The sequence below is a fragment of the Lepidochelys olivacea genome (assembly GCF_965140295.1).
Source record: "Lepidochelys olivacea isolate rLepOli2 genome assembly, chromosome: 6".
In the NCBI taxonomy this organism is placed as follows: Eukaryota; Metazoa; Chordata; order Testudines; family Cheloniidae; genus Lepidochelys; species Lepidochelys olivacea.
The window spans coordinates 79,463,732-79,490,946 of record NC_140416.1 but is presented as its reverse complement, the minus strand read 5'-3'; the positions used below and the strand labels follow the sequence as shown (position 1 = coordinate 79,490,946).

Sequence of the window (27,215 nt, the reverse complement as noted above, 5' to 3'; positions counted from 1 at the left end):
TGATGTGAACAGTTTAAGTGGTGGACTAACAATGCCTAAAATTTGAAATGGCTTGCAGTAAACACTTCTCTCCTTTCTTTTTTCCCTCCTACACCAATTTCTTGCAGGATGATGATGATGGCCACTTGCTAGCCTTGCAAATCATAAGGGATTTGGTAGATAAAGGTGGTGACCTTTTTCTAGATCAGCTTGCTAGGCTTGGTGTAATTAGTAAAGTGTCAACTTTGGCAGGACCATCTTCTGATGATGAGAATGAAGAGGAGTCCAAACCTGAGAAAGTAAGCACAGCATTATCTAGCTTTGTTTGTTCTACAAAGCCATCTTCTGTCTTTATGTATTTGCAACTTCATGAAAATGTGAAAAAATACATAAAACCAATAATAAGAGTTCTTGATGTATACGTTCTGTTAAATTGACTCCACTATTTTGTTCAGTAATGTAATATGCATCTGAACAGGAAATCAAGCTCTCTCCAAGTGTTCCCATCTGTAACATGGAGATAATACTTACTCTTTGAATTGTTGTAGGGATTAATTAGCTGATATTCACAGTGCTTTGAAAAATTACTGAAATATAACTGATAAGTAGGATTTATTAATCTATTTTCAACTGTAGTTTAAAAATAGTCATATCTAAATATGTTTCTAAACCTCGCAATAATGGACTTAAAATAAACATAACTAAGAAAAATACTCCCTTTAAATTACAGAAAATTTGAGAATGCATATTTAATGTATTAATTCCCAACTACCATGTAATTGACCACTCGCTACCATCCCAGCTAATTTCTATCACCTATTCAACGTTAACTTTGACTTAACAAATCACCTTTGGTGATTTTCCTCCAGGTGATGTAATGCTATACTACTGGAGAACAAGTTGCAAAAAAATGCAACATTGCCTAACTGAAAGCGCTTTTTTTGGTGGGGGGCGAGCGGGGATAGAAAAAGCACAATAGTAGATCTGTACTTACAGACTTCTGAAGGAAATGAACAACAGATCTGGAACACTTAAACAGGTTTAACTACAAGAAAAACCCAGAATTTCAAAAAATTAAATACATGGAAATAGTAGACAATAAAGTATTCTTTTTTAAAAGCAGGATGGAAACTGTTTGTAGTCTCTTACGTTAAGTTTCCTCCTTGTCAGTGCCCCCACACAATACCACTGTTGTACTAAGATGGCTGCCCCAACAGGTAGGTTTTTAATAACATTTATAATTTTAATGGGTAATTTATGGAGAGAAGTGTTGCTTATGCAGATTATCTCATTAAACATTCCTTAAAGAAAACTTTTAAAATCAATATTTTATGGTTTACAGTTATATTTTTGAATATTTAGTTTCTATGTCTAGCTTTTTGTATTTTTACAGCAAGTTTATTTAAATTACCTTTTTCCTGAATTACTTTATTTTATTTAACTTTACAGGAGGATGAACCCCAAGAGGATGCTAAAGAACTGCAGCAGGGTAAACCATATCACTGGAGAGAGTGGTCCATCATTAGGGGAAGGGACTGCTTATATATCTGGAGTGATGCAGCAGCCCTGGAACTGTCTAATGGTAGTAATGGATGGTTCAGATTTATCTTGGATGGAAAACTGGCAACAATGTATTCAAGTGGGAGTCCAGAAGGAGGATCAGATAGTTCAGGTATAATTTCTTGTCAGCTTCACAATAAAATCTCAGTTTATTTATATTGTTTAGTTTGATCTATTCTGTTTTACAGAAATTGGCTTACTAAATAGGAAAGCATTTAAACAGATAGAAGTTGATCAGTTAATTGTGATGCTTCTGTCAAATAGCATGTGACGATAAATTGACTTTCTTGGTGATTATGTTCAGAAAAACATCTCGCCAGTAAAAGTGTATTAACTTCATTTTGTTTTGATTTTTCATGCAAACTTAATTTTATCATCCCAATCATGAAAGGCTCTTTGTAGTGGCCATCCCAGGAAAACAGGTTGAAATGAAAATTACTGTATGCTTTTAGCTAGCAGAATGAAATTGCCTGTGTTGGAAGACAAGCAAAGGAAAGTTTCTCATCAAGGTTGGGAAACATGTCAGAGTGTTTTAACTGGTGGTGGGTGAGGGGATTAGGTGACAGACCTGGAGCTATAAGTATTCTGCAAAATATTTTCTATACTCTGTACAGAATGTGAAACTTCTATTAATTAAGCAATCCTCTTTGTTTCATCTTTTCACTAGTGCAACAGTTCATACATTTGTAAATCATCAGCTGCATTGTGGTGTTACACCACTCAATAATTCATGAAATTTAGTAACGAGGTGTTGTGGTTCAGGATTGAGAAAGGGTGTAATGGCTTTATTAGCCTAGTGGCTTGAAACTTTAAAGAGGAGGAGGTTGGAATTCCACTGTTGAAAGCTAATGGAAATTCCAAGAAAAAAAAATCTGAACTTGAGTTAGTATCTACTGGGAAGAGGGAGAAACCCTTTAACTTTGACATTTCTTCATATGTTAGTCTGGAATGCCAAAGTTAAGATTATATTTGAAAAAAAAGTATAGAAAACCTCAATCACTCAAGCAAATTTAGCTCTGCTTTCTCCTCTCCAAAAGATGGTCCATACTGCACCTTTCATGAGACAGGCATGTTGATGAAGGACATCTAATAAAGATGGTTTTGATAATGGAATCAGACACTATAATCATGTAACTTTAGACCAAGTTTCCCATGCCTTCCCATTTCCCTTTATGAAGAGAAAACTATACTGATGTGGGAGCAAAGGGAGAGACATGTAAAGTAGATTTGTTTAGGGAGTGCTTTCTAGGTTGCTAGATGCACTTTCCATCCTTCAGTGTGCTTTCTTTCTTCTGCAGCCCATTATATCAATGTGACTAGGGTCATATGGAGTTTAATAAACCTGTTTCTAGGTTATAACTTATATGGAAACCACTTTTAATAACTATTTTTGTTAAACCCATCTATAAAATATTATAGTAAAATCCACCAATCCTTGCCAAGATGAAAAGATTAAAATACATTTTTAACTTTTTAGCTCAACTGTTAATTTATGTCGAACCAAAACAAAAATTTATGAAAATGCCCCAGAAGATAATTTAATTTTCTGAAATCCTTACAGCTCCCAGATTCCAGGTCTGATTTGTTTCAAATGTGTCAGAAAAAAGGAGGGATTAGCATAGCTACAGCATTGTAGCTGGGCTGCTGTAGTGCCTGTGGTGCACATTTAGGGCTTCTCTATATGGGGACCCAGAGATATGATATTAAATCAGGGAAATTTCCTGGTTTAAGATTAAATCTGTGAAACTTCAGTGAGATTATATTTATTTTGGTGAAGTTGGGGTGAGGGCAGATCAAAATCAGGCTTGTAATATAAGGTTAATTTCAACCTTATCTATGGAGAAACATTTAAAAATTGCCATTTTACTGTTGTATAGTACAAAAAAATGTATATGCATAAAATGCTTTAAGCATGCAGTCTTTAGAGGTGTAAAAAAATATTTTCTTTACTGCCTGGCATTATTGGAATCTTTTTTGTCATTTTACCTGCATTAAGTAAATTAATTAGTGAAACATTTCTAAATTTATCTAGTTTAAAACATAATTAAACATTTACCGTATAGTACACCATATTGACAAGTGTTGTGATAATATGCAAGAAGGCATATTTAAGATTGCCCTAACTCGCTTTAAATTTCAAAATTCATATTTAAATTATTGTAATTTTTGCACTGAAGTTTTAGTTTGTCTTCTAAGAATTCAAACCAACCAATATTAAACAAATGTGAAGGGGGGTAAAGAAGGACTTTTCTAAAATGTCTATTGTATTCTTATACACTTTATACAGAGTTTTTGTATCTTTGTGTTGTTCACACTACTCAGTTCTGTTGCTCAACAGCAATCTTTTGTAATTGAAGATCTTTTCACCAACTCGCAAAATAATATAATAAAAACAATAAATTACATAAGGTGCGTCCTGGGGTTAATCAACACTGAATTAGAACTGCACATTGTGAATTGCAATTCTGGATAGAGAACAGAAACCAAGGATGCTATTCTGCCACTCTTAATGACTTTGGAGAGGTATCTTACTAGATCAACCTCACAGAACCAAGTTAGGCCTTTTCTACACAGGAACACCCAGGAAAGTTAAGCCAAATTATTTAAAGGTGTGAATTTAAAGCATATTAAACCCCTGTATGAATGCTCTGATTCAGAAGTAAAGTGGCCTTGGTTCTCTTTTCCTTAATCTAAGGACATATCTACATGAAAGTTTAGTTTCTGGTTTGTGTGTAAATCTACCCTACGTACCCTGCCATGCATTAAATGTCCACGTGGATCCTATTGGTACGCACTAACAGTTCCTTTGTGTGCTTTGAATCTATCTCACATGTGTGGATTCAATCATTTGAAGGAACTGTGAGTGTGTATCAGCAGGGTCTACACAAATACTTGTGTGCAGCAGGTTAGTGTGAAGTATGTTTATATCCAGGTTGCCTGCAAACTAAATGTTCATGTTGACAATTCTTTAAGTGTGAACTAAGGCCATTCTACTTCTGAGTGAGAGCATTCACACAGGGGTTTAATATGGCTTAACTTCACACCTTTATAGAAAACAACATATAATGACAGTTATATGAGATAACGGTTAGGCAGCCTAGGTTGAGACTATCCTAAAGTCTCCTCAGATATACTTGATACTGTTCTGTTCCTCCTCTGTTAAAATATTATCTCATATAAATAATTGATTTTGTCAGTCCCTTGAATGGTGCCATAAGACTGCTTTCAGTGTATCGTTTAAACTGTTAATATTGGTCAAAATCAAATTCTCATTTAGAAGATGAAAAACCTGTCTATAGTTGTCCATTTAGTTTCCATATGTTGAGAAAAATATTATAATATAATTAAACTGACTGAGTTAGATGTTCCCCTCTATGTGGAGCAAAAGACCTGAAAAGTAGAGTCAGCAGAATGGGAGTAGTGGCATCTCCTTGGCATGGTCTCCTGAATCTGCAGAAGCCCCCTTGTGTTAATACTGAGTAACTGTGGCTTCTTGCTGCAGTCTCCTTCCCAACCCCCTTTTGAACTTCAAAAGTTGCAAATACTGTTTCCATTTCACTGTGTTTTTCTGTTGGAGGGTTGATTTGGGCTCCTATTACTCTTGTTTGGGCTCCTAGAGAACTTCATATTAACAGTAGTGAGGTAAATTACTTTAACGTGGATTTGCTTAACTTACTTTATGTTACATTTCCTAACAAACATTACATGTCTTCTCTCTCGCCCAAGAAAAGTTATATTATGCAGTTCTTGTGTAATCATGTAATTAAATCCTATTATAATGCATAAATACAGAGAGCTGGAGTTCAAAATGTTTTAAATTTTCTAAAATTACATTTTGCACTGAGTATACTTAGTCAAACTTTGTTCGTGGAAAAAAAAGCGTGTGCTTGAAATATATTATGTTTAAAGTCACGCAGTAGAAAATTGTTTGTTTTTTTAATAGAAAGTAGAAGTGAATTCTTAGAGAAGTTACAAAGAGCTCGAAGCCAAGTAAAGCCATCTACCACAAGTCAGCCAATTTTATCAGCACCTGGGCCCACTAAACTTACTGTGGGAAACTGGTCACTCACCTGTTTGAAGGAAGGAGAAATTGCTATCCACAATTCAGATGGTCAGCAAGCTACAATATTAAAGGAAGATCTCCCAGGCTTTGTTTTTGAGTCCAATAGAGGAACTAAACATTCATTTACGGCTGAAACCTCTTTGGGTAAGTATGTAGATATGTGTAATAAACAGGAATGGGCATGGGTGTGTGCGTGTGTGTTTTAAGTATTGTGAAATTTAAAAATTTTTTAAAATTGGTTTGCAGGATCAGAGTTTGTGACTGGCTGGACTGGCAAAAGAGGTAGAAAACTGAAATCCAAGTTAGAGAAAACAAAGCAAAAGGTTTGTGAGTGTGTGGTTTTTGTACTTCTAATCAAATTTGTGGTTTGCTATATTCTTAATTTTTCTTAGGTTATGAAGAGATGCATTCCTATAACTGAGGTTTTTAACAACCAATTTAGTATCAATTGAGCAATTTTTTTTAAGATTTGATAGAAAATGAGCCATGTTGGTTTAAAAAAAAAATGTAATTTGTCAATCTACAGTAATTTTATGGCTCTCATCCACTGTTTCTAACAAGCCTGATCTTCTCATTGAGATAAATCTTATCCTTTAAAATATTGCTTTGTGTACATTCATTAATTGCCGTAGACGAAGATGTCACCTCTCCCTATTCACACCTATGCAAAGTGACACAAACAGAGAAAGTTATAAGACCTGTGCACTTGTTTCCTACAAAAATTACTTTTCAAACCTCCCTGTTCGTGCTCCCATTTAAATAAATGGAATTACTGTCATTGATTTGATTGGGAACAAGTTCAGTCAGAGAAGAACTTACATTTCCCATCTCAGACTTCTCTGAAAATTGCCAAAAATGCCAGTTTTAGGCAAGGTCAGCAAATGAAACAAACCTGAATTTTTGGCACTTTGTTTTACAGATATTATACAGTTATGGGGTTGTGCAAATGGCTGCATATTTACATTTTATTCTTAATTGTGCTCCAGAAACTGAACTTTCTCCTTCTTAAAACCAAGCCTCTAACTCATATGGTTGTGACTGAAAGTTGCAGAACATGAACCAAATATGCTTGGTACCTATGGTGTTGCAGTGTTATCTGCCCGAGTCTGCAGATAGCATGCAACAATAGCCCTGAGGAAAAGTGTCTTCTGCCTACCTACACCTCAGTTTGGTGGTAACTCAGGGCTAGATCAAGTGACAGATATTGGGATGGGGTGCCCTAGGACAGTTACTGGGAATGGTGGCAGTGGGGAGAACAAGAAATATAAATTAACTCAATTAAAATTGCTGCTCCAAAATGGAAAGTCACTTCTTTCCCTCCTTAAAATGAGGGGAGAAAGAAGAGATGCATCCTTTCCCAAGTACCAAAAACTTCAGCCGGGCATGAAAACCAAAACTGATAGCACATTCTGGGTGCCAGAAGTCCAATCTTCCTTCTGACCCTCAAAACCTCCAGCTTTTCCGCAACAATTTTTGTAGTGCAATTACACATTGTAAATACAAAAATACATACTACATCAGAAATTTGAATGTGGAGGAAATGTAAAATTGAATTTAATATAAAAATAAACATAAATACTGTTCTATTGTACTGGTTGGATGAGGAGCAGTGAAAGGAAGAGATCTTGGAGTAGGAAGGGACGTAGTGTTGCAGAAATCCAGAGTCTGTGTCAAGTAGTTGCTGCATAGAACACGAGTCATTATTATGAGGCAAAAAATATTAGAAAAACTCCGAAAAGCAAAATACCTGATTTCCTTGAACGGTCACTTAATGAATGCCTTCTCCTATTGGCCTCAGGCTTTTTAGAAAAGCTTCTTTCAGAAAAGCTTCGTGTAAGATCACATAGGAAAATTTTTGGGGGAGTTGGTTTAGTATTGGTGAAGTGGGATGGAGTGTTAGGAAAAAGGGGGTTTATAATAGAATGTTAGTTTTAACCTTCACTATGAAGAGATTAACACGTCTAGGATATGAGTTTAGACATAGGCACAGATAAGAAATTCATATAAGTTCTGTAACCTTTGTTGTGCTTACAGTTACAAATTAACTAGTTCATAAGCATGGCACGTGTGCTTGAAATTTAGCAACATGCACTAAGGTTTTCAATGTACAAATATGCAGTTTGCCAAGGCAGTGTGATTACCCTTACTCTAGTTTTCAGGTTGTGTGATCAGTTTATATTCCTTCCCACTCATCTAAATACTGTTGTCATGGACATCTTTAGCAAAGAAAACCCAGATGCTAGAATCTTGAAGAAACACTAGTAATCTCACATGTATATTCTGGTATTTTGCTAAAGCAAATTTATAGTACAGTTGTCACAGTTGCTCCCAAACCTGTTATCTCCTCCTCCTCCTGTTCTGAATAAAGATGATACTAAAATATTAAACTACAGTTGCTTTTATATTTGTATCCTCTGTAAACATCACTATAATATATTCTGTTGTGGATCTTGAACCATCATAATTTGTTTGCCAAGCTCAGAAAAATCACTGATGCCTTGCAGGGCTTGCCACCTGCTTTGTAGCTATTCTGTATGCTCCACTATCCATCACTCCTTTTTCTGTCTTCGTCTCCTCATGGAGCTTCTCCTGACTGAAGTGGAGCACCTCAGTGGTGACAACAGCACCTTGTAGGAGGAGCATCTATGGAACAGGCTGTGGTGCCATGTGTAGAAGGGATTTTTTTGTCTAGCCTGCCACTGTTCTCCCCTCTGCCATCAAGGTATCTTATGGGGAGAGTAGGGGCTCCTACCCCTCTCCTTCTGGCATTATAAATTCACTTTCTACAAAGATGGTCATTCTGGCAGTGCCGTCTGTGGTGGTGGTGTATTTTACTTGATTGTTGTGCCAGAATATCTCTAGGAATCTCATTTGTGTTGGAGAGTATTGAAGCTTTGACTGTGGAGAGAAAATGGGCTATAGAAAGGGGGAGATTGTGCTAGATATGAATTGCTGAGGAACAGTTAAGGGGAAGAGCTATTTAAAATAGAAATGAGCAGTAGCAGTCCAGTTTCAATTTTTAGAAAGGAAGTTTAGGCAAGACCAAAATTACCATCCTATTTCAGTTTCATATGCTGTTACTTAGGAGACATCCATATTCCTTAGGAGGCTTTCTTCTCAGATGATTCAAAATGACTAACTGTGCATACTAAAATATAAAAAGAATATTTTAATTTTGATTCTTAGAATAATTTTTGGCAGGTACGAACTATGGCAAGAGATTTATATGATGATCATTTTAAAGCTGTTGAAAGCATGCCTCGAGGAGTAGTTGTAACATTGAGGAATATAGCAACCCAGTTAGAATCTTCTTGGGAACTTCATACAAACAGACAGGTAAGTATAGGCTTTCATATCTTAATGTATCATGAAACAAGGGAAAGTTGCAATAAATTAAGACATGAAATGTTCATGTTTACAGTTTTCACATATTTTGTCAAAAACTGTATATGTCAGAGGTGGGCAAACTACGGCCTGCAGGACCATCCTGCCCAACCAGTGAGCTCCTGGCTGGGGAGGTTAGCTCCCGGTCCCTCCCCTGCTGTGCTCCCTCACCCGCAGCCTCAGTTCGCCGCACCGCCAGTGTTCTGGCCTGCTGCTCCTGCCGGGCATGCTGCTCTGAGTGGCATGGTAAAGGGGGTGGGGGAGGTTGGATAAGGAGGTCCCCGGGAGCAGGGGGAAGTTGGATGGGATGGAGAGGCGGGGGCGGTCAGGGGATGGGAAACGGGGGTGGGGTGGGGGGTTGGATAGGCGTGGGAGTCCTGGGGGGCCTGTCAGGGGGTGGGGGATGGATGTGGGGGTGGGATCCTGGGGGGCGGTTAGGGTCGGGGGGGTCCCGGGAGGGGCCAGTCAAGGGACAAGGAGCAGGGTGGGTTGGATGAGTTGGGGTTTCTGAGGGGGGCAGTTGGGGGGGGATAGGGGGCAGGGGCCAGGTTGTTTGGGGAAGCACAGTCTTCCCTACCGGGCCCTCCATACAGTTTCTCAATCCCGATGTGGTCCTCGAGCCAAAAAGTTTGCCCACCCCTGGTGTATGTAGTAGTACTTGGAATAATACTTCAGTTAAATTATACTAACTTGTCTCATCTTATGCTTCTCTTTGTCTCCAGTGCATTGAGGGAGAAAATACTTGGAGAGATTTAATGAAGACTGCTTTAGAAAACTTAATTGTGCTGTTGAAGGATGAAAACACTATCTCACCATATGAAATGTGCAGTAGTGGCTTAGTGCAGGCACTTCTTACTGTTTTAAATAATGTAAGTTTACTGAAAAGTTGGAGGTGTTCAGAAAAGAGTACAATTTACTTTAAAAATGAACAATTTACAATAAATAGATGCTCCCCTGGTGTAAATAAGCATAGCTTCTCATTGACTTAAATGGAGCTATGCAGACTTAAACCAGCTGAAGAATATATATAACATATAAGCAGAAGTTCATGTGTAATCAAAAGATAAAATCACGTTTTTCATATTTGCTCAATTTCTTTCTTTCTTTATTTTTGTACTGGTAGCAGTCAGTAAGTATGAACAAGTGCATTTTCAGTCTAAAGAAGCAATATATTTATTACTTTGCACCATTTTACATGTTTTAATAATATTTTTTTTCTTTTTTGTTAGAATGTGGATTTAGATGTGAAACAAGATTGTAGCCAACTAGTAGAGAGAATAAATGTGTTCAAAACAGCATTCAGTGAAAATGAAGATGATGAAAGGTAAAAACAAAAAATAATTTGTGTTCCTTTGTGAAGCAGTAAAACAAAATAAGACCTACATTTGCCCTGGGGTTTTTCGTTTTACTAGTCTTAAGTGACAGCATCTGCCATTAAACTACTAATTGACTGACCAGTTTGCTACTTGGAATATGCTCTATTTATGCTAATTCATAAAGGCATAAAGTAGCTTCACATTAATCAGTCATATGTGGGCATTTTCATTCTATAGTGGCATAGTAGACTGTTTAACACTGTGGAATCAGTGACTATAGACTGACATAAACATGTTGGAGTGTTGTTTTACTTAAACAGCCATTAGAGAAATTAATTTCCAGAGGGTATTCACAAAATAAATATGCTGTCATTAATGTGTGGTGCCTTTAATACATAGTTATTTGAAAATATACACATTCTTAATTTCTCAAATTTATTTTCTTGATTTGTCATTTTTTGTGGCTTTGTGGTACAGTTTGATGGTATCTGGTTCCTCCCCACTGTTATATATCAGATCTGTTTTATAGCCCAGAGCATCACTATTCTCCTGTCCCACTGTTTTCTATATTTCTCTTTTTTCCCCATGGCCTTTCCTTTTTAGTTCCAGTACTTCATTATCTTAGTACCCTTCCACCTGGTGCTTAGTCTGGTTGGATGTTAATTGCCAAAATACGTAAAGAGTACCTGACATGATGCAATTGATAACGTATCTTTCCTGCAGCCATCAGTGCATATTTGATTCTGATATGGTTCTACAGCAAAAGTCAATATCTTAGTCCCCTGGTGCAGGGTGTCATCAAGTTTGTATTGAAGCAACCCTTAACTTAAGGGTATGTCTACAGAGCAAAGAAAAACTCATGGCTGATCCATGTTAGCTGACTTGGGCTCAGACTGTGGGGCTGTTTCCTTGCTGTGTAGACTTCTGGGCTTGGGCCGGAGCCTGAGCTCTGGATCCCTCCCATTCTACAGGGCTCCAGCCTGAGCTTGGAAGTCTACACAGCAATGAAACAGCCATGCGAGCCCAAGTCAGCTAGCATGGGCCAGCCATGGGTTTTTCTTCGCTGTGTAGATATCCCTAAGGGAATTAAGAAGGCCTAAGGGTTTTGAATAGCTGAAGAAAGGAGGAAGTAGGGGGCCAGAGAAAAACAAGGAGTTGGAAGACATGGCAAGAACGTTGAGTTGTAGGCTGAAAGCAACTTCCACTGTTAAAGGGTCACCAAACGTTCCTTTAGCTATAGAAGATAGGGTACCTAAGAAAGGAAGAAAGACCATTGCACCTGTATCTTTAAATGTTAGATACTTTTAATTGAAATAATTAAACATTTTGATAAATACAGGAGTGCCATAGGTTTGACAAGTTATCTTCTTAAACAGTCTGACTTCACCTTTCTTCCAAACGTTAAAACAAAACATTGCTATCCCCTGAGATTTAGTCAAAAACATTTTCTTGAGTTTTCAATGTGAGTTAATTTTTGTAATGTCTAACTGCTTCACTTCACAGTCGTCCAGCAGTTGCATTAATTCGGAAATTGATAGCAGTGTTAGAATCTATTGAACGTCTACCTCTCTACTTGTATGATACACCAGGCTCTACATATAATCTTCAGGTAACTGTGTATTGCTATAGTAATGTATAATGTTGAGTTTCATATTAATTTTAGGAAAAAATCTCAGTCAATCTACATGAGGCATATTCCTGTCTAGTTGTAAAGAATTAGAGAATTTTTTTAACCTTAAAAAAGATCTGACCTCATTATTCTTTAATGTTCTGCAACTTGCTGTACTGCTCAGATTTTTTAGCAGTTTCATTCACTTTTCTTATAGAAAGTGAGAGTTCAGGTAAATTCTGACTGAAAAAAGAGGGGATTTGTCAACTGTTCCTTGTGTCCAGTGATATTCCCCATCCTGTGTGGGAATAAGCTGTACCAGTACGACCACTTTACCTTGATATAACTGCATCCACTCTAGCAGGTTGTACTGTACATGCTTTTGTATGTAGACAAGCCCTAGGAAAAGAACAGCATAGGGAAACATCGTAATATATCTACTGTGATTTTTTTCATTATTACTAGTTCTTGGTGCAGGGGGACTCTGTAATAAAGGACTACTACTTCAGCTGTTCTGTTGGTCAGCTGTACCATAGTTATTTACGATGTAAAATCTTCAGAGCTGGAGCTGTCTTACTTTGCTTGCACTGAAACAACCAAACTGTGCAATAATGTACAATAAGATTATTTGTAATCTTTCTGTTGTTATTTGTAATAGTGCTGGGTGCTGCGTAAACACAGAGCAACAAGATAGTACCTGTCCCAAAGAATTTATAATGTAAGACAAGAAACAACAGAAGAACACACATGGGGGAGTAAGAGGAAACAGTGAGACAGTGTTGATCAGCATGGCAGGCAGTGGTATCAACATACCAGTTGCCTAATTGTTGTCAAGTTTATTGTAGGCATCGTACAAACAGTTTGAAAGAGGATAATGGGGTTGTTTTGTAGATGTTTAAAGGGAGCTCTTTTCAAGAGGGGCAGCATAGGAGAAAATACCAAGGTGCTTGTTTAAAAATTTAACAAGTGGGTGATGAAGCCTGGCATTATTGGTTGATCAGAGACAGCTACTGTGCAGGGTTGCTGTGGTGGGAACAAGAAATGTAAATTAACTCAAATTAAACTCCTGCTCCAAAATGGAAAGCCATCTCTTTCCCCCCCTCAAAATGGGGGTAGAAAGAGAAGATGCATCCCTTCTCCAGTACCAAAAATTTCAGCTGGGCATGAGAATCAAAATTAAAACCACATTCCACAACCCCTTGGGGGTGCCAAAAGCCCAAACTTCCCTCCTGTCCTCAAAACCGCTAGCATTTCCCCAGCAATTTCTGTAATGCAGTCAATTTTGTCAGTACAAAAATCTACCAGATGGAAAATTAAAATTTGGCTGAATAAGAGACGATGGATAGGCCAGGCATAGGCTGTGAAGGGCCTTGAAAGTGAGAACAAGTGGGTTAATGTGATAGAGAAAGGGGAGCCAGTGGAGAGATTCAAAGAGAAGGTTGACTTAAAGTGATAGGTGATGAAAATGATCCTTGCAGCAGCATTCTGAATGAATATAATCAGGGCAAGATTGCGTGTGTCAAGGGCAGAGAAAAGGATGTTGCAGTAATTGAGATATGAGATTATAGCCTCAATGAGCCTTTTAGCTGTGTGGATGAATTGCAGAGACTGTATTTTAGACACATTATTCAGAAAGAAACTTCAAGATATAGGCATAGCCTGGATGTGAGAACCTGGAGAGAGATCAAAGTTGAAGATGATGCCCAGGTGATGGGACTGAGTGACAGGCAAAATAGAGTTATTGTTCACAATGATCAAGGTAGAAGGGAGAGCTGAGGGCAAGATTAAGAGCTCTGTTATAGCTACGTTGAGCTAGAGCTGATGGTTAGACATCTGTGAGATGTCAGAGAGATTGGTTGAGATTTTAGTTTGGACAGAAGGAGACAGGTCTGGAGTAGAAGCCTAGAGTGCAACCCCTACAGAAAGTTGGAGGGGATATGAGGAGAATCCTACAATAACTTGCTTGAAGGTGCTATTAGAGAAGTAGGAGGAGAACCAGAAGAGGACAGTAATGAAAGCCAAAGGAGGACAAGATTTCAAGAAGGGTATGATGGACTGTGTTGAACAAGCCTGAACTTTAGCTTGGAAGGAGGTCATTAGAGACTTTGGTGAGAGTGGTTTCAGTGGAGTGCAAGTGGCAGAAGTCAGCTTGGAGAGGGTTTAGAATGGAATTGGAGGACCGGAGAGAAATTTTAGACAGCACATTCAGTTAGTTTAGAGATGGGTTGGTAGTTGGAGAGGCAAGTGGCAACAAAGGTGGCTTTTAAGTTTTTGTTTTTTTCTTATATATAATACTTTTAAAATTGTTTTATTTCTCATAGACCCAGTTTATTATCTCATCAGACCAATGTGGAGAAGCGTTGCCGTTGCTTGTTCATAAGTTAAAAGTAACTAACATTGTTCAAGTCTGGCTTATTTTAAGCATCTGTAAAAAGGGGGAAAAAATTCAAACTTTATTCCTCCTTAGTAAGGTAATGTTTGATGGATAAACTTTCTAAGGCCAGCATGCTGAACAGCAGTTGTTAGATTTCTTGTCTGACTTTCCATCCTACTTCCCATACATTTGATGCTGACTTCAATATGGTAAATTGATTCCTGGTATTAATATAAGAATGCAAGAATTTTTAGGAATAAAAGGGGGGTCTCTGGCTTGCAGTAACTTTTGAAAAGTAAGTATTTAGTCCTGCAGTAGTGCTTTACAGCTTTACCAATAATTTTTCTCAATTGCCATTTCTGTTCTTGCCATCTTTTGTTTATTAAAAATATTCTCTAAACCTAGGTTCTCTTCAGCTTAATTTTGTGGTTAAGTCATCCTCCTATGATTATGAATCCAAACTCTTCCGATGAGAATATTTAGAATGTCACAAACTTAGCAGCTGTAACCAGAGAAAAAAACGATGAAAAAATTCTCAAGTGCAATGATGACTTGCCTGAGAGAGTTTGCAGACTGCAATGTCTTAAGATACATAGAATCAGTTATACACATCTTGACCGTTTCAGATGGAACTAGTGTCCACTACATATATATACCAAAAACGGACCCAGGCTTCAACTAAAGAACTGGTAGAATGTGAAAGTTGTTAACTTTGGCTCCTTTTGTAGCTATGGGATTGAAGAAAACTGTGTGAGGGGAAAGATGGTCTTGTGGCTAAACCCTGATCAGGGAGACCAGTGAGATGTGACTTCTGTTTCTGCCTTTGCTACAGACTTCCTATTATAACATCTGGGTGCTGCAGTTTCCCCATCTGTTTACCCATTTCTGCCCAACAGGTGTTGAGTCTTAACTCATTCAGACTAGAAAGTAGTTATTAAGATTATGGAAGGCCCTACGAAGTGCAAAGTATTATTGTTAATAATAATACTGTTTAAATTACCAAAAATTAGCTAGGGGAACTTATGAAAACACTACTTTATAAATTGGATATGTTTTAAAGTATTTTCAAGTTTTGTATTCCTGATTAATAGACATTACTGTAAATAATTTTGTGGCATAAGATGAAAAGAAAATTTACTTAACATGTTCTCCAGTAGTACAGTAAGGAATATCTGTCTGGTTAGCTGTAACAATGCAAAGTTGAAAGGTTTTTTAATAAGATATATGTATTTGTTTCCATTTTGTGCTCTTGTTATTTTATTAACAGGTATATGAAAACATAAAAGTGGAAATATATTTTGGTTGAATCAGTACAACTTTTTATTATGGTGAAATGTGTCAACTTTCATAAAATTGACACATGTATGATCAGAAGAGGCCTTTATTAATGTTTTGGTACACTTGAGTTTAGATATTAACAAGAAGATTGAGGTTTCGTTTGGAACGTGCTTCTGGGGAGACTTCTTTGATAGATCGAACTGGCAGAATGTTGAAAATGGAGCCTTTGGCAACAGTGGAATCCTTAGAGCAATATCTCCTGAAAATGGTGAGCAACATCTCACACAGATGAATTTGCAAAGAGTAGAGGCATTCTTTCTTGATATGATTTCAATTGTTTTTTCATTCTTTAGGTAGCAAAGCAGTGGTATGACTTTGATCGAGCTTCATTTGTTTTTGTACGAAAACTACGTGAAGGCCAAACATTTGTATTCAGGCACCAACATGACTTTGATGAAAATGGAATTATTTACTGGATTGGGACAAATGCAAGGTAAGATTCTTCAGAGTTAATTTAGTTAAATCAAATGTAATATGCCATAGTTACCAGGAGCAAAACTCAAGGAAGTATTGTAGTAAAATGGAATATACTATCATTTCGAAAAGAACGATTTGTCCTTTTTAGTATTCCTGGATAGAATTAAATTTGTGTGTATTGTACCTGAGGAATAAAAGAACATTATGAATCTTTGAAGTTGTCTTGGGAATTTCAATTTCTGTCTTTATCTAAGACAAATCATTTTCTCTTTGAACTCGTAGTAATATGAAAGTTTTGGATTCTCTCAATTATTTAATATCTCAGGGGGTCTGACTATTTTATAATTTAATCTTAATTAAAAATTATTCTCAGCAGTCTGTCAAACTTTACTGATCTGTTCTTTTAATGTAAATGATAATTAATAATATACAATTCTCTTTTCAACATAGAACTGCATATGAGTGGGTAAATCCAGCAGCCTATGGGTTAGTAGTGGTTACATCTTCAGAAGGAAGAAATTTGCCTTATGGACGTTTGGAAGACATCTTAAGCCGAGAGAGTTCAGCTCTGAATTGTCATACTAATGATGATAAGAATGCTTGGTTTGCCATAGATCTTGGTCTTTGGGTAATACCATCGGCATATACGTTACGTCATGCTCGTGGTTATGGAAGATCTGCACTCAGAAATTGGGTTTTCCAGGTATCCAAGGATGGACAGAACTGGACTACTTTGTATACCCATGTTGATGACTGTAGTCTCAATGAACCAGGGTATGTTGAAAATATTCTAGCTGCCTTTACAAAGTTGAACTGTCAATTAAAAACATGCTTTGCTATTTCCTAGCTTTTAGATGTAGGCTCTTGCGTCTCTAATTTTAAACCCTTCTTTGGTTCTTTTAAGAGCATTTCTAGTCCACAAACTTAGTTTCGCATTTTTATTTTCACTGATGTATTATGGACTTAAATGTTGATAAATATTGAAAATCTGTACTGTTGCGTTTTCCACAGAGTTGCTTCTTTGCTATGATCTTGTATATGCATATGGGTAATGGAGAGATTCACTGTTGTTAAAGAGTGTCTGACCATTATCACTCTACATTATGAAATGTAGAATGTAACAAATGTCTGATCTCAATATAGTAGTAAGATCAGATTGTTGCCTAATTTCTAATGTTTGTCATAGGCAGTGGAAATATGTTAGAGCAAATTTTGTTTACTCTTCCATTTGAAGACTAACACAGCATTCCTCTTCTTCCTCTGAATAAGCTGATGCTAAATAAGCTTAACTTGCATGGTAACAACATAACATGGTTTAGAGTAGTTTTCCCCAAACTGGGGTCGATAATCCACTGAGTACTTGCTGCTGGTTTGTAGCAAGTTGGCTGGTCATTTGATGCTGGCTTTTCTCTTTGTTTCTGTCTTGCCTTACAATATGGTAAATGCAGCTAAAACAAGCTATTAATTTACTTAGTATTATTTTTCCTGCAAGCAATTGCTATGGTAGCTACAGGAATATGGTAGCTACAGGAATTATGTAATTGTGACTGGGAGCCTTAAGTGCTCCGTACAATCAAGAGTGGGGAGGAGAAGTGTTCCAGGAGACTCTTAATATGTGGTTCACATAATGGAAAAATTGAACTCCAGATTTAGAAGATGGCTTTAGTTTTCTTTTGGAGAAAGCAGGTAACACTTGTGAATTCACACCAGTGCTCATCCAAATTTTGTAACCCGTAAAGCTTCTTATTTTCATATTTTTCATGTTCTTGTCAGTTTTCATGCATTAGTAAATTAGCATTAGTAAAAGTAAGCCTCTCTTCTTTTTCTCCCAATTAACATGAAGATCTACAGCAACCTGGCCTATAGATCCACCAAAGGATGAGAAGCAAGGATGGAGACATGTAAGAATAAAACAGATGGGAAAGAATGCCAGTGGGCAAACACACTACCTCTCCCTGTCTGGTTTTGAACTTTATGGCACTGTGAATGGAGTGTGTGAAGATCAATTAGGTAAGGAAAATAATACATCTATCCAATTTGCTTTCCCACAAAGTGATAGTGAATGCATGGCATGAAGATAAGTGAATATGAGGAAAGTGATAAATTGAACTTTGTCATTGACCTTTTTTAAAAAAAAACTAAGCTCAAAATAAGTTTGGATGCAGTTTAGCTTTACCTTTTAAACATACTTTTACAATCTTGTCTAGATTTTTCTTTAATCTACATTTCAATTACTGTGTGTAGGAAAAGCAGCTAAGGAGGCAGAAGCTAATCTGCGGAGGCAGAGGCGGCTAGTTCGCTCTCAAGTTTTGAAGTACATGGTTCCTGGTGCTCGTGTAATCAGGGGAATTGACTGGAAGTGGCGAGATCAGGATGGCAGTCCACAGGGCGAAGGCACTGTTACAGGAGAATTGCATAATGGTGAGGAAGTGCTTATTGAATTTATAAAGAGTTTTAGATTAATAGTTTCATGTTCTATTGAATTGTGATTATGAAATCATCATTTTGTTTTCTTTGCTTCACTTTGAAAGGCTAATGCAAACCTAGAATGCATCAGGCAAGGTATTTCCAGAGAGATAGGGAAGAGTTATTACCATTATACAAGGCACTGGTGAGATCTCATCTGGAATACTGTGTGCCATGCTGGTCTCCCATTTTAAGAAAAGTGAATTCCAACTGGAACAGGTGTAGAGAAGGGCTATTAGGATGGTCAGAGGAATGGAGAACCTATCTTAATAGAGGAGACTTAAGGGGCTTGGTTTGTTTAGCCTAACCAAAGAAAGGCTATGCTGAGCTAAGATTGCTCTCTGTTAATACATCAGTGGGATAAATACCAGGGAGGGAGAGGAGTTATTTAAGTTAAGGGCCAGTGTTGACACAACAAATGGATATAAATGATCATCAACAAGTTTAGGCTTGAAATTAGACAAAGGTTTTTAACCATCAGTGAAGTAAAGTTCTGCAACAGCCTCCTGAGGGGAGCAGTGGGGGCAAAAATCCTAACGGTTTCAGGAATGAGCTTGATAAGTTTGGAGGGGATGGTATGATATTGCCTACAATGACATGTGGCCCATCTGGGATTGCTAGTAGCAAATATATCTCCAGTGCCTGCAGATGGAACACTAGATGTGGAGAGGCTTCTGAGTTACTACAGTGAGTTGTTTTTCCAGGTATCTGGCTGGTGGGTCTCACCAACATACCCAGGATCTAACTGATCACCATAATTTGGGTTGGGAAGGAATTTTCTCCCGGGTTTCATTGGCAGACCCTTAGGGGCTTTTTGCTTTCCTTTACAGCATGGGGCACAGGTCACTTGCTGATTTAACATAGAGTAAATGGGGGATTCTCTGTAACGTGAAGTCTTTAAACAATGATTGAGGACTTCAGTAACTCAGCCAGAGGTTACAGATCTATTACAGGAGGTTGGGTGGGTGAGGTTCTGAGGCCTGCAATGTGCAGGAGGTTAGACTAAATGATCACAATGGTCCTTTCTGGCCTTAAAGTCTGAGAGTCTATGAGAAAATGTTACAATGTTTGTAGGGCACAGATGATTAATATTTTAGAGGAGGTCAATTAAATGTTATGATTTTCTTTTCACTGTTGCAGTTCAGTTGTAAAATTCTACATTTTTCTTTTTAATGCATGAAAATAGTCTGTTCCAGTACATATAACAAGTACAGTAGAAATTGAGTTGGTTTGGAAACGGTGAATATGAAATGAATATATCTTTACCATTTTGCTTCATTAAATACACCAAATTGTTATTGCAGAATCTGTTTGTGACATGATAAACAGTTTACAGCATGTAAAATTGTTGATTAGTACAAGATGATGAACTATGCCTCATATCTGCATTATCTCAAAATACCTTTCTGCATCTCTTCTAGCTTAGCGTTTGCAATGTTTTTCTTGGACTTTTTTTTTTTTTTTTAAAATACGTATTCTATACCTTTCCTGTCTTGCTAGCTTCACTGGGATCAGGTCACTGTTTGCTTAATATAAAAGCGATTAACTTAATGGCCTACAAAAGCCATGGAAGTCAGAGCTCAGGAGGATATAGAGTGCTATCAGAGAGGCTCCCGAACAGTGACGATTATACTGTCTCCTTCTTTATTGTTTTCCCTTTCAAGGATACAATATCAACCCCATTTCTGATGCCTCCTGAATATAGGATCACTCCTTCCTTAGCTCTGTATTTTTTCTGTGTGCGCTTGTTAGCCCTTTAATATTATTTAAAGACATAATATTGTTTGGATATTTTTTTAAACTTCAGTGTAGCGTGTAGGGAACTCTTCCATGGCCAGTACACTGCTCTTAACAGATGCAGCCACATCCACAGCCATATTCTTATTTGCAATACTTTTTTAAGTATGGTTGGTGAGTAGTCTTTTTATCATGCAAATCTCCTAATAAATCAATGGTTTATCTCCCTTTGTTAAAACTTTATTATTTAAAATAAGTGAAACTACTGCTCAGCCTTCTCATGTGGTTAAGTCAGATTACATAAAACATATCAGCAAATTCTTAATCCGTACTATAGTCTTCCTATGCATTGCTGGAATATTGCAAGAAACATCCCAGTGACTTCAGTTGGAATTTTCTGAATTTTAAGGAGATATTGAAATGCTTTGTTGGACTGGGGCAAGAGTACCCAGCACCTTGCAGGAGCAAGATTCCTAATGCGTAGAAAGTGACCTTGTTATATATATGAAAAAATTTCATATCGGCTTTTAAAATCAGATAATCTAAAAATGGTAGGAAAGCTACTACTAACTATGAATAGTATATTTGATTTTGCTTTTCCAAAACATTCTCTCCTGAACCCCATAAGGAAATTCATATTTGTTTACCATGATAAGGGACTTACATCCCTATCTTGTGTGTAGAGTTTGGCAAGAAAAGCATTTGAAATCCTGAGTTTTTAATGGAGAAAAGGAAAAATTCAAATTTTGTGTGTCACCTTTTGCATGGCAAGTTTCAGTTTGAGGTGGCTTGAAACAGTTCATATAAAATCTCTTAAATATTTATCAGTGCATAGTAAAAACAAAAATACTTCATAAACTGTGACACTGCTAATGTGGATACCTATTTTTGACATATGAAGATTGTGGCCATTTAAAAACACTTTTTTTCTCCAAAATGCAAGAGCATGTTGGCCTCGTTTGAGAATTGCCTCTGAAGTTGTATTTTCTTCTAAAAAATTATGCCTTTTGGGTAGAACTTTGCATAGACAAAAAAAGCATCTGATGATGCCAAAAGTACATTTTAATGTTTAACTTAAAAATAGCTCATATCTGTCTTTATTTGAAATAGTAAAACGTGCATCAGGCTTGACAGTTTCTAGGTCTCATTTCTTCCTGATGTGATATAAAATGACTAAAAAACCCCCCACATTTTTATGAGTTTAATGGAAAGTTCTGATCAGTTGAAACAGTGCTACCGACTTTCATCATAACAACATATAGTAAAGCTTAAATTAAAAAAAAAAAACCTTTATGAAACATTAAGATTGTGATAAACATTTAGACAAGCAAGAAATTAAAACATGAGAGTAACATTTTACCATTTATACACGATGTGAGCAGTAGTAACAATAGTCTGAATTAAGGGTTTAGATATTAACTTTATCTTTTGAACTTGCTTATCTTAGTCTTTCATCACAATGGTGTTAGAAACATCTTCTAATAAAAGAATTGAAAAGGTGCATCCCCTGTTAGAGCTATTTTCATCTCAAGTAATCATCTAGTCAAACATTCTATTAAATTTATTATTCTTTTGCAATTATAGAGTCCAAACCTGCCACCCTTACTCGAGCAAGTAGTCCTTACCTGTATAGTCCAGTGGAAGTCAGTGAGGCTATTCATGTGAGTAAGGAATGCAGGATTGGGTCCACATTAATTACTGAACTAAAAAACTGAGTTTCAGTAAAATTATTTGTATTTTCAATTGAATACAGGAAAGAAAAAAGTCCCAGTTTAATCAATTTCATTTTTTAAATATGCATTCTATAACTTAAAGATGCTAGCACACTGAGCTTCATTTAAGCAACATATATAACAATGTTGTAATTATTACAGTTTCACAGAAATAAGTAAAGACATGAGAAATTTTAATACATAAATTTAATGCTTATTTTAATACATAATTATGATTTTTGCTGACTTAACTTCCTTAATTTTTAAGGAATGAAATTTGTAAATTTAGGGGAAACTGTATTAGCATCCTTTGTTATAGTAAATATTTTATCTTACAAATACTTCAAGCCCACTTATATGAAACTCATATCCATCTTTAATTAAAATAAAGATTTTTTTTTTTTAATCAAGAAGAAATGCCTGTTTAACAGGAATCTAGTATGCCGAATTCCAGCCTGGAGCAAACTTTTTTTGGCTGGATTCTCAGACCCTGAAAATAGAGATTAGTTAAGGCATGTGAATGCCAACTTAACTTAGTAAAACTATCAAATTATTTAAGTTCAAAAACTTTTTTCATTTTAATTGGCACTGAAGGCTATTTACTAATTTTAGTAACTCAGAGATACAGCCCTGATGCAAAGCTGATCCCATATTGTGGAGCTACTGTCTGACACGCTCCTGTCTGCTTTCTGCTGGGTCTCACAAACTCCTGTCCCTTTCCAGGCTGGATTGATGTCACCTGGGATGCTGGTGGCTCTAACTCTTACCGTATGGGCGCAGAAGGAAAGTTTGACCTCAAGCTTGCACCAGGGTACGACCCTGATTCAGCGGCATCACCCAAACCTGTTTCATCCACTGTTTCAGGCACAACGCAGTCATGGAGCAGCTTGGTGAAAAACAACTGTCCAGACAAGACGACTGCTGCTGCAGGCTCCTCAAGTAGAAAAGGAAGCAGCAGTTCTGTGTGTAGCGTGGCCAGTAGCAGCGACATCAGCTTGGGTTCGAGCAAAATGGAGCGGAGATCAGAGAGTGTAATGGAACAGAATATAGTTTCAGGCACTGACGTCCACGAGCCAATTGTTGTTCTGTCTTCTGCTGATAACATGCCTCAAGCTGAAGTAGGGTCATCATCCAGTGCAAGCACCAGCACCTTAACAGCGGACATGGGAAATGAAAATGCAGAAAGGAAGTTAGGTCCTGACAATTCCATACGTACTCCTGGGGAGTCTAGTGCCATATCCATGGGAATTGTTAGTGTGAGCTCTCCTGATGTTAGTTCAGTATCTGAACTGACCAATAAAGAAGCAGCTTCCCAACGACCCCTTAGCTCTTCAGCAAGTAACAGACTGTCAGTGAGTTCTTTGTTGGCTGCTGGTGCTCCAATGAGCTCCAGTGCAAGTGTTCCTAATTTATCTTCACGTGAAACTTCTAGCTTGGAGTCTTTTGTACGAAGAGTGGCAAACATAGCACGTACCAATGCCACTAACAACATGAATTTAAGCCGAAGTAGCAGTGATAACAACACTAATACTTTGGGAAGGAATGTCATGAGCACTGCAAGTAAGTAAGATATATTTTTGACAGAAAATGAGATCAAATGCTTCATGTAAGAGGGATGTGGAAGGATGTGTCTGTCTTTGGCTTCCTTTTAGACTTTAAATGTGGTCCATTCTGAAAGCTTGATATGGAATTTACATCAGCCCCCATTTCTTGTGTTTTTGTATAACTCATGAAGAGTTCATTGTATTTGGGAAATGGCGTATTGCTGTTTCTTCACTAATTTGTAACTATATTGGTGTCAACTGTCCTTGTTCCCTCTGTAGCATTCTCCAAACAAGAAAATAAGTTTATTCCTGTAACACATTTTTGAAAATGTGATACTTCAACAAAATTAGAGATGCTGGAAAAGTAACAGCAGCTGATTTATGAGGCTGCCTCTTTAATCTGTTCCATATTACATACATTTACACACATGCAGAGGTCTGATCTACCCTGAGGGGGAAAAGTATATATGTAATTACCAGTATTACTAGGGGATTTTCCTGCGCATTGTGAATTGATTCTGTAGACTTAAAACTAAAGAACACAGTAAAAGAAAAAATAGTATACAGTAGAAAGATATTTTAAAATTTCCATGGATATAATTTCCCACTTAATATTAAGGCCAACTGCAATCCACTTTACTGAATTCATTATGCTGTGTATAGTTTGTGTATAATTTATGGCTTTGATCCAACAAATCTTAGGCATATGCCTAACTTTAAGCATGTGTGTAGTTCCATTGTTTTCAATGGTACTGTATGTATTTTGAGGCAAGGTATGTGCTACAGTCCTTTGCTGGATTTAAGGTATAGTAAAGGAAGTATATAAAATCCTGCTGTTTATTATGAGTTAGTTCACTCTTCTGAGTTTTACAATGGCACTGTCTCTCACTTGGTGTATCATATAACTTGTAGATGTTTGTTTTGTAAATTTGACCAATTATGTTGTTTAAGTTAGGGGAAGGCATTGATGAGCAGCCTTTTATCAAATTGACCAAGTTCAGAGAAATGAAGCCATCCTAACCAGAAAGCAACAGTTCAGTTTCATATTAGAATTGCCATACCTTTTGTGTTCCTTTTCCTTGTATTCTTTTTCTCCAAATAGGTGAATGACCAGCTACAGTAAAAGGGATTGCTCCTTGTTCCTTTTGTGTGCGCGCGCATGTGTGTTAATCTTTTTTCTTTGAATGATGATGTATAGAAAACTTTTCAGTTTGTTTTTGCTATCCATTCTTATATTCATAAAGTGAGATCAGGAAAAATAATTTAACACTTTGGGGCAGGCATAAAGATAAAGGGGAATAGAGGAAGGAGTAAAGGAAGAAAGAGATTACTGGCTTTTTGATTCATAGAGCAGGAGAACAGTGCCAGTAATGCTGAAGTTAATTTGTGTGTGGGGGGTGAGGGGGACTTTGATTGAAAACAATAGTATGTGTTTTAAAGCACACTTAATTAGCTTCCTAGAATTTGGCAGCATGTTAAGACATATATTGTGAAACAGTACTGATGCAAAGTGCAAATAAACCCAGTCCTTAACTTGCCAATTGCTTATTTCAAAATTAAATCTTAATTAAAAAAAAATTCTCTCCTTTTAGGAATTATTTTGAATTTTATAAAAGGACAAAATGGCATCTAGTAGAGATGTGGCACCAAGGACTAAATTCAATAAAGAAACCATACTTAATATGATGCATATGTAACCCACAAACCTCCTGGGTGTGGTGTTTTGTCCCATCTAGTGGCACCGAGACCACTTAGAAAGAGGTAAATGAGTCTACTCCACAGCCTTCGTGAAGAGCCATATGGCTTTTAGCTCATAGTAAAGGCTCATGCACTAAGCTCCAGAGGTCCCAGGTTCGATCCCGCCCGCTGTTGCTTTTACAAGTGGGGGTTCATCTGGGATATTTAACTGAGAAGTCTCTGAAGCTTGGGACGCGTTGGGGTTACACATAGATAAGTGGAGGGCCTGGAATTCAGATACATTCTGCCTATAGGCTTGTCCAGAAACCGTCTGTCTGAAATTACAGATGATTGGGTCTGGGGATCTAGCTATTATGGTTGCAATTTAAAAATATCAGCATTTACCAGTAGTTACTATGCAGTGGTATCTGAGCTAACCAGTTTCTCTACGCTTGTATAACCGTGTAATAACAGCTGGCATGTGCTGACTTTGACTTCTACTGTACCTCATCCTTATTCTAGTAACAACTTGCTGTTGCTACTGTGGTTGTGTATGAGAAGATATCCACACTATTATAATCCCCCTTTTCAGGCTCTTCAAACTTAAAAAAAAAAAAAAAAATCCTTGGGCCTGAAATTTCTCGTGCTTGTCTTTAAAGAGGTATGGGGCAGTGAGAGGTCTCTTTAGGAAGTGAAGTTAGCTACTTAAAGGAAACCTCAAAATTTAAATCTAGTTTGTGAAATTTTCAGGTACTATACCTGCCTGGGACACCCCAGCCAATTTTTGTGATGTTACTAGTTTTAATTTTTAGCCTATTGTGTAAGACTCATATCAGCAAAGGGGAAATGACTGACTATAGAATGAAACAGAGGCAGTAACATTTATTATACACAGAGCTATCAAATGCACTGAGTAAACAAACTGAATTTTTTTCTAAACTCTTTCTAATGTGATTAAATTGCTTGTGTCCCTTTTGGAAGCAATTTCCAAAATTGCTTTTTTTAATAATTAAAAAACTTATTTTTAAAACTTCAAACTCCTGTATTTCACATGTTTTATAGAAATGATGTTTGAAAATCACATAACATGCAGCAAGCTATATTTTTATTATGGCCTGAGCCTGCGAACATACACAATCTTTACTTCAGGCATGTGAGAAATCTCATTGAAGTCAACGGGACAATTCACATGCTTAAAGTTAAGCATGTGCAGAAATATTTGCAGGATTGAGGTTTACGTGTTTGATTTCTTATAGATACACCGTACGGCACTGCATATATAATCACGGTCACCATGTAAATACCCAGAATTCTGCCCATTGAATTACAGTAAACAAAGCTGCACATATGTCAGTTATCATTAAGGCCCTACTTCATTCGTGATATTGTGGATCCTGCGATATTGGGCTACCACTACAGTTTTTATTTTAATTGGCTTGCTTTGCACAGTCCACAATTTTGCATACATTTTGATTATGCATTTAGTACTGCAATAACAGTAAAATATAAAAGGCTAAAGTGATTGGACTTGATTTCTACAGTAATTGTGTTAAGACTTTTATAATCTTCTGAAGTTTATATTGTACCAGTCACCTTTCTTTTGTAATGAATGTACTATTGTTGCAGCATAATGTCTCGTTAAAAAAAACAACAGGCATAACATAATACTAGAGTGTTTATATCCTTCCAGCAATTTTTTTTAAACAAATAGGTCTTCTCTGGCTTTTCCAAATTACTGCTATTAATAAAGGTCCATTATTACTTTTCTGTGATTTTCCATGTCTTGTCTGCACCTCAGCCACAATTATTTGAAGATCATCCAGTAATTCAAGTAGGGCCTTAATTATTATACATTTAAAATAAAACGCAATTAGTGTATTTTATGAGCATGTGTTCTTTTTTTCACAGTTCTTTTTTTCTTGTTTTTAGTCTTTAATGTTTTTTAAAAAGGTAAATTCAGAAAACGATTTTAAGATAAAATCATGGCTGAGATTTTTAACACAAGTTTGGAAATTAAGTTACATTTTTCATAGCACCTG

The 27,215-nt window shown here is 36.8% G+C and overlaps 1 protein-coding gene across 5 annotated transcripts in view; it reads left to right on the top strand.

Annotated features, from left to right (window-relative positions):
- Positions 1 to 27,215, top strand: part of HECTD1 (HECT domain E3 ubiquitin protein ligase 1) — a 91,815-nt gene that overhangs the window by 38,000 nt on the left and 26,600 nt on the right. For 3 of the 5 annotated variants that reach the window (XM_084629934.1, XM_084629931.1, XM_084629930.1), the window contains exons 12-25: positions 108 to 278; positions 1,429 to 1,651; positions 5,483 to 5,746; positions 5,849 to 5,925; positions 8,804 to 8,938; positions 9,709 to 9,855; positions 10,216 to 10,310; positions 11,806 to 11,911; positions 15,697 to 15,831; positions 15,917 to 16,056; positions 16,491 to 16,814; positions 17,884 to 18,050; positions 18,285 to 18,461; positions 22,679 to 23,515. In XM_084629934.1, the coding sequence (XP_084486060.1) occupies positions 108 to 278; positions 1,429 to 1,651; positions 5,483 to 5,746; positions 5,849 to 5,925; positions 8,804 to 8,938; positions 9,709 to 9,855; positions 10,216 to 10,310; positions 11,806 to 11,911; positions 15,697 to 15,831; positions 15,917 to 16,056; positions 16,491 to 16,814; positions 17,884 to 18,050; positions 18,285 to 18,461; positions 22,679 to 23,515 (2,998 nt within the window). The remainder of the gene's footprint in view (positions 1 to 107; positions 279 to 1,428; positions 1,652 to 5,482; positions 5,747 to 5,848; positions 5,926 to 8,803; positions 8,939 to 9,708; positions 9,856 to 10,215; positions 10,311 to 11,805; positions 11,912 to 15,696; positions 15,832 to 15,916; positions 16,057 to 16,490; positions 16,815 to 17,883; positions 18,051 to 18,284; positions 18,462 to 22,678; positions 23,516 to 27,215) is intronic. The other 2 variants (XM_084629933.1, XM_084629932.1) reach the window with 1 other exon arrangement.